Source organism: Pygocentrus nattereri, chromosome 6 (genome assembly GCF_015220715.1).
Source record: "Pygocentrus nattereri isolate fPygNat1 chromosome 6, fPygNat1.pri, whole genome shotgun sequence".
Taxonomy (NCBI): domain Eukaryota; kingdom Metazoa; phylum Chordata; class Actinopteri; order Characiformes; family Serrasalmidae; genus Pygocentrus; species Pygocentrus nattereri.
Window position 1 is genome coordinate 18668537 of NC_051216.1, and position 6000 is coordinate 18674536.

General features: G+C 42.3%; 1 protein-coding gene across 2 annotated transcripts in view; it reads right to left on the reverse strand.

Annotated features, from left to right (window-relative positions):
• Positions 1-5732, reverse strand: part of als2a (alsin Rho guanine nucleotide exchange factor ALS2 a) — a 28038-nt gene extending 22306 nt beyond the window's left edge. Inside the window, exons 1-7 of one of the 2 annotated variants that reach the window (XM_017691733.2) lie at positions 5443-5732; positions 4011-4079; positions 3658-3806; positions 2168-3571; positions 1412-1574; positions 1218-1314; positions 128-205 (exon numbers count right to left, since the gene is read on the reverse strand). In XM_017691733.2, coding sequence (XP_017547222.2) covers positions 128-205; positions 1218-1314; positions 1412-1574; positions 2168-3571; positions 3658-3806; positions 4011-4027 — 1908 coding nt within the window. In that variant the 5' untranslated portion in view covers positions 4028-4079; positions 5443-5732. The remainder of the gene's footprint in view (positions 1-127; positions 206-1217; positions 1315-1411; positions 1575-2167; positions 3572-3657; positions 3807-4010; positions 4080-5442) is intronic. The other variant, XM_017691732.2, reaches the window with a different exon arrangement.
• Positions 5733-6000: the final 268 nt, after the last annotated feature.

Below are 6000 nucleotides of genomic sequence, written 5' to 3' on the forward strand. Positions count from 1 at the left end.
CAATGATACACTTTAATGTTTTTTTGTTTTTATTTTACTTAGCAAATCAGTTTATATATGTAAAAAACTGAGAAAATTATAAATGATTGTTGTTCAGCTAGCAAAGACAGAAGTGACTGGTTAATACCTTTATGAAGTGAGGCACAGTGCTAGGGGAGTTCATATGACCCAGCTGACCAAATTTATTACTCCCCCAAGAGTAAACCTGAGAAGGCAAAAGAGAAAGCACTGACACAAGTAACACGGCACTTAAAGGGGGATTCCACCAAATCAGTCACTAAGATGAAACCCAAGTCATTCAGGGTGGTTTAATGTGAAGTGGGGCATTATATAGTAATGTCTATAATGCAAATATTTTATATGCTATCTAAAATGACCAGTGAACCCACATGTGTCTTTTTACACACACACACACACACACACACACACACACACACACACACACACACACTCACTCCAAGCTGCTTATCCCTCTGGGTTGCGAGGGGTGGTAGACAGAATACACCCCGGACAGGTCACCAGTCCATCGCACACACATTCACGCACACATATACACTCACACATAGGGGCAATTTAGCATCTCCAATTAGCCTGGCTGCATGTCTTTGGACTGTGGGAGGTAACTGGAGTAACCGGAGTAAAACCATGCAGACACGGGAGAACATGTGAACTCCAAACAGAAAGGACCCCTATCACCCGGCCGGGGAATCGAACCCAGGCCCTTCTTGTTGCTACCTACTGCGCCACCATGCCACCTGTATCTTTTTAGTTTTGATATATTGTGTTGATCACAGTAAAATAGTGATACATTAAAAAAAGTTATTTTGGCTACTATTTTGCCTTACAAGGCCCTGCAAGTAACTCTGATCCACAAAAGGCTTTTAAAAATAAGCTTTAGGCCAAAATATTACCTGAAAACTACCAACAACTCATAACTCTTTTGTGTAATAACTTTCTGTGAAGTAGCATTTAATGGCATTAAATGCTTAGAATTCCTATAGGTTCCTGTCAGCACCAGTTCCTTACACCATATTTCAGGTCGAATCACTTTGTTTACATCTTTTAAATGAATTACACTTAAACAATTACACATTAAGCATACATGTTGCTACTGGCTGAATTCTCCTTTAACTAAATCAGAATGATTTCAGCTGTGAGTCACACAAAGCTCCAGTACAGAACAAATTAAAACAACTGGAGGATGTACTCTGTATTACCTGACACTGAGCTGTTAGGGCCAAAGAATGATTTGACCCAGCAACAATCTTGACAACTTCCTTGTTGCTTAAGTTTTTGATGCAGAGAGGCTGTAACCTGAAAATGGGAGATAATCATTTTCAACTAGCCATTACAATAAATATTACTGCTAATAAATGGAAATAAAAAGGATAAAAAGAAAGCTACATCTAACCTGGGCAAAAAGTCTCCATGACCAAGCTGACCTTCTTGACCCCTACCCCAACTCCATACCTCTGTAAATAGAGACGGGAGGAGTTTCTCTTTTTCTGAAATGTCTGAGGTTGTATTGGCTCCGCTTTTGGAACGTTTGTTCCGATGAATTACTGATGGAGATGCTGCGAGGTAGAGAACACAAGGCACAGAATGCAAACAGTTCCAAGAGACTTGCAAATAGCCAATGAGTGCAGTTACTTGGAAATTTAAAGAAATATACCTATGATTTATTAGCATTAAATCAATAAATTGGCAATAAAATGCAGTCTAAAAAAGCCTGCTTCTTTAGTTTTGCACTGGAGCCATGACACTAAGCGTTTATCCTTTAATTTGCGCAGTGAAAACTACACGCCTACATTATTACACATTTGCTTCAAACCACATTTCTTTTTTAGTAATCTCAAAAAGACTGGATTATGTGGTTTATTACACTGTACGACATACAATGTACTTTTGTGGATAAAAGTGTTAAAACTAAAAACAACTGTAATAGCATCATTTTGCATGTACTTTTTTAGATAATAGAATGGCTTGAGGCAATTAAAAGCAACTATATGAATATTCAGACATGCAGATGGCACATTTATATATGTAAAGTATGGTGTAAGCTTCAATTACTTCAGTTACTACTTACAAGGGAGAAAATTGTGCAAATCTGATATTTGGCCAAATTATTTTCTCAAAATAAATAAATAAATCAAAAGATTTAAAATACCATGTGTGAGCAAAGCAGGTAATGATCTTCTGCGACTGTGTCCCTCTATGAAATCAAGCCGGATGTCAGTAAGGCTGGCACTGTTCTTGGCCTCCAGAAACTCGTCTGGACACAGATTATTTCCTGCAGTCAACAGGTCATTGTCACAAGACTCCTCACTGTCATTGCTAGTTAAAGGGTCACTAGGACTGACAACTGTATTAATGACAGAGTCTTCAGATGAGTCATCACAGAGAGACTCCCCCATTGGTAATGCACAATCTCCAACTGGCCTGCTTAAAATAGAGTTTGGTGCACTATCTTCAGAAGCCACTGGTGCAAAATCTGAAGGTTTGAGTTCAATACCATTGCTTATGTTAAGTGTAGCTAAGGGAGGAAATGTGGCTTTGTCACTTTGGTCCAGTTTATAAGGGTCCTTGAGTGATGACTGACGGCTTGGAGGACATGAACCTGCCATAGATACAGACTCAGAATGCTCAGAGATGGACTGATCAGACATCCTCTTGAGGTAGTCTTTCAGAGCTTGTTCATCAGGGTAAGGGGAACTTTTGGTTCTTTGTCTTGAGAGGTGTTGCAGTGGAGCTTTTGAGCCATCAGTCACAGACAGAGCTACTGGTTCATTGTTTTCTTCTTCCTTCTTAGGCTCTGTGTCATCTTGGTAGGTTCCATCCAAAGCTTTCTGATTAGGACTGAAATCTTCAGAGAACCCAAGGTCAGGCTCTGAGAGATCTGTTTTTGGCATCAGATCTGGAGATCCCTGCTTTGATTTTTGATCCTGCTTTGTGTTAGTTAGTTCCACCCCTAGTGGACAGTAATGGTTGTCAGAAATAATAACATGGTCATCCTTATCAATCATGGTGTAAAGCAGCTTCTTGCATTGGCCACATTTATCCATGGACTGGTGACATGATTCTGTAGGGGGTAATGAGCGAACCAAAGCCAGGCTGTGAAACCCACCACAGGCAATCTGCACCACGTATCTCCCTGATAAATGCTCTACTTTTTGCGCTTTATACACAGGAAACATGTTGGTGACCAGGCCCAGCTGGCAGCCGGAACCCCAAGCCCATACCTCATGTTTCCCTGACAGGGCTAAGGTATGATGGGCCCCACATGCCACATCTAGGATCCGGACAATTTCAGGGGGGACAGTTTCATCGTCCACAATGTTGACACGGGTGGGATTAGGCACTAAGATCAAACCAGAGATGCCACACTGACCATGGGAGTTCTCACCCCACATGTGAACCCCCCCATCCAGTGTAACAGCCCCACAGTGAAAGCTGCCTGCAGACACCTGGACCACATGCTGGCAACTCAATGAGGTCTCTAGGATAGGGTCCACTGCCTGGCATCTCAGGTCTCGCTTCCATGGCAGTTCTCCAAAGCTGTAGACAAGCCCACCTAGGAAAGGAAGACATTTAAATATCTAAATATCAGAGTTATGAACTATAACTGTAAATCAAATATCCCCAATATGACTGATCTACCCTCAATAAGTAGAACTCCATGGCTGATCCCCAAGCCAGCTTGAAGCACAGGCCTTGGCAGGAGCACCTTCTCTGGGTTAACACTACAAGAGTAACCCTGCCACCTGTGGAGCACTCCCCTCTCATGGGAGCCTTCCTCCTCTTCAGAGCTGAGGAGAAACCCAGACAATAGAAACAGTATGATCACTCAAATATTTGTCTCAAAAGCTTTTAAAATAAATATTCAAAAGAAATGTCTAAGGCTGGGCGTTCTCACATCCTGAGACTTTATTTATATTACTGACAGCAAACAAGGTCTTTGGTAATTAACCCTCCTTGCTGATAAGAAGTCTTCAAACAATGGCAAGTATTACCTCTTCTGTCCTTCCATCAGTGTGCCTGGTCCACTGCCATCATCAGTCCTTCATTTCTTTCACTTCTGCCTTTAAAACAATAGTATGACGAAAAATCAAATTTACATGACTTTCTATTGACCCAACATGCAGTTTATCTGCCAAGACTTGTTTGGTGCCCAAATTTTGCTACTTTAGTTTAAAACTGGAACTGCAGGGCTAACACTGCTAACAAACACTGAATATCAATAGTCACCCAAACCATTTTTACATGTTCAAAACTGTCCATAGACCTGCTCAAATCCATCCAGTATGACGTGCTATGAACTTTAATAATGGAAAAATTCTCTGTGGAACTTAAAGGAAGAGCAGTCATTTAGGACAACGGGAATCATGTCTATCCTGAGCATAATCTGGTATCATTCTGCACAACATCGTGAACTGTCTTTTCTTGTTCACTTTGGCAGCTGTTAAAATATAAGCCTCATATGGCCAAACTGGTTTATTAACCACTTTACTTGCTAGCTATGTTTACCGAGTAAGCGAACACCGGCTGTACTAAGCTTTTGCCAGCATATATGATAAAAACGTGAGAATTAGCTACAAAGCTAACAAATAAGCAGGTTAACCTAGCCAAGTTATTCCTCAATGCAGCTCTTTAGCTACATCTTAGAGCTCAGCGGTGTCTCAACAGATGTATTTTCTAATTTCTTTTATTAGGTTACATTTATTATCCTCAACCCAACGCGCGCAGCACCTCGTTTTGTTTGTTGCTGCACGACTGTGAAATCTAACCACTGATTAAAATGGCTGTAGTCCTCTAAAATACCTGGGATCATATCAAATAATTTATCGTCTGAAATAATGAACTGCGATTAGGCAGATATGTATTAGTAACTGTAAGAGGTCTAACCGTGATATAACTAACGTAACGCTAGCTGACTACACAACATTCCATCACTTTAGACGAACGACGATTTTAACGAAAGGTTAAGCAAATCTATTAATAACTCCAATAAAAGCTCAATAACTGGTGTCCCACAACATCCATGACCCTGATGACACCTAGTCCCCGCTACAGCCACATATCCTCACTTTCTCTCTCTGGCACTCCATCTCTCGGCTCTCTCACGCCCACCTATCCTATTCGCCAACTTCTTGTTCGAATTATCCCGTTCCACCTTAAATGGTGCAAGCGGTTACACTCTGGCGCCTGAGACATCTGACAGTAAACGTTCATGTTGGGCTACCTGAGGCGCCAGAATGCAGCTACTGTACCATTTAAGGTGGAACGACCGGAACAGTGGACGGATAGGAAGCTGACTTTCGCCTCGTCCCTCCCTCCCTCCCTCCCTCCCTCCCTCCCTCTCTCCCTCCCTCCCTCTCACCAACCCACCCAAAACAAAACAAAGTATCTGAGGGACAATAAGAAAAATAAAGTGTACTAGGTTACCACTTTGGCCAAGTCTCCAGCAGACAGCCGTGTTTCTCGGAGCCATTCAGTGCCTTGAGTTCTTCCTCAAGTTGAATCTTCACTTGGAGAACAGAAACTTCAGCCGGCTTCTTTTTTTCGACACTCCCACAGCTCAGTAACTCGCCCCTGTTCTCGACTATAATGTTTAACTCTTGATAAACGAATTCCACAGTGTAAGAACTTGTGTCAGTAGCGCAGCTCTCGCAGTTTTCACACTCTGTGCAGGGTGCGGAAGATGGGGGCTCAGCCCGGCCCTGTTTGTTTAGACAACAGGGCGAGCCCGCGATGGGAAGCGCTGAGGGACAAACTACTCCTAGTCCAACAACAGAGAGGTTCGCGTGACTGAGCAGCTGGAACGGCTATTTCTCAACACTTTGGAGCTTCAGACCTTGGATGGAGGCCGCCTGTTGCACAAAGCGGAATCATAAAGCAAACTGCATTACCTTAGTCGTAAGTGAGGACTGTGCAATAAGAGACTAAGCTTCCCTCTTTTCCTGTTGGACAGGCTTGACATTTGGATTAAGTTTAAGTCTCTCT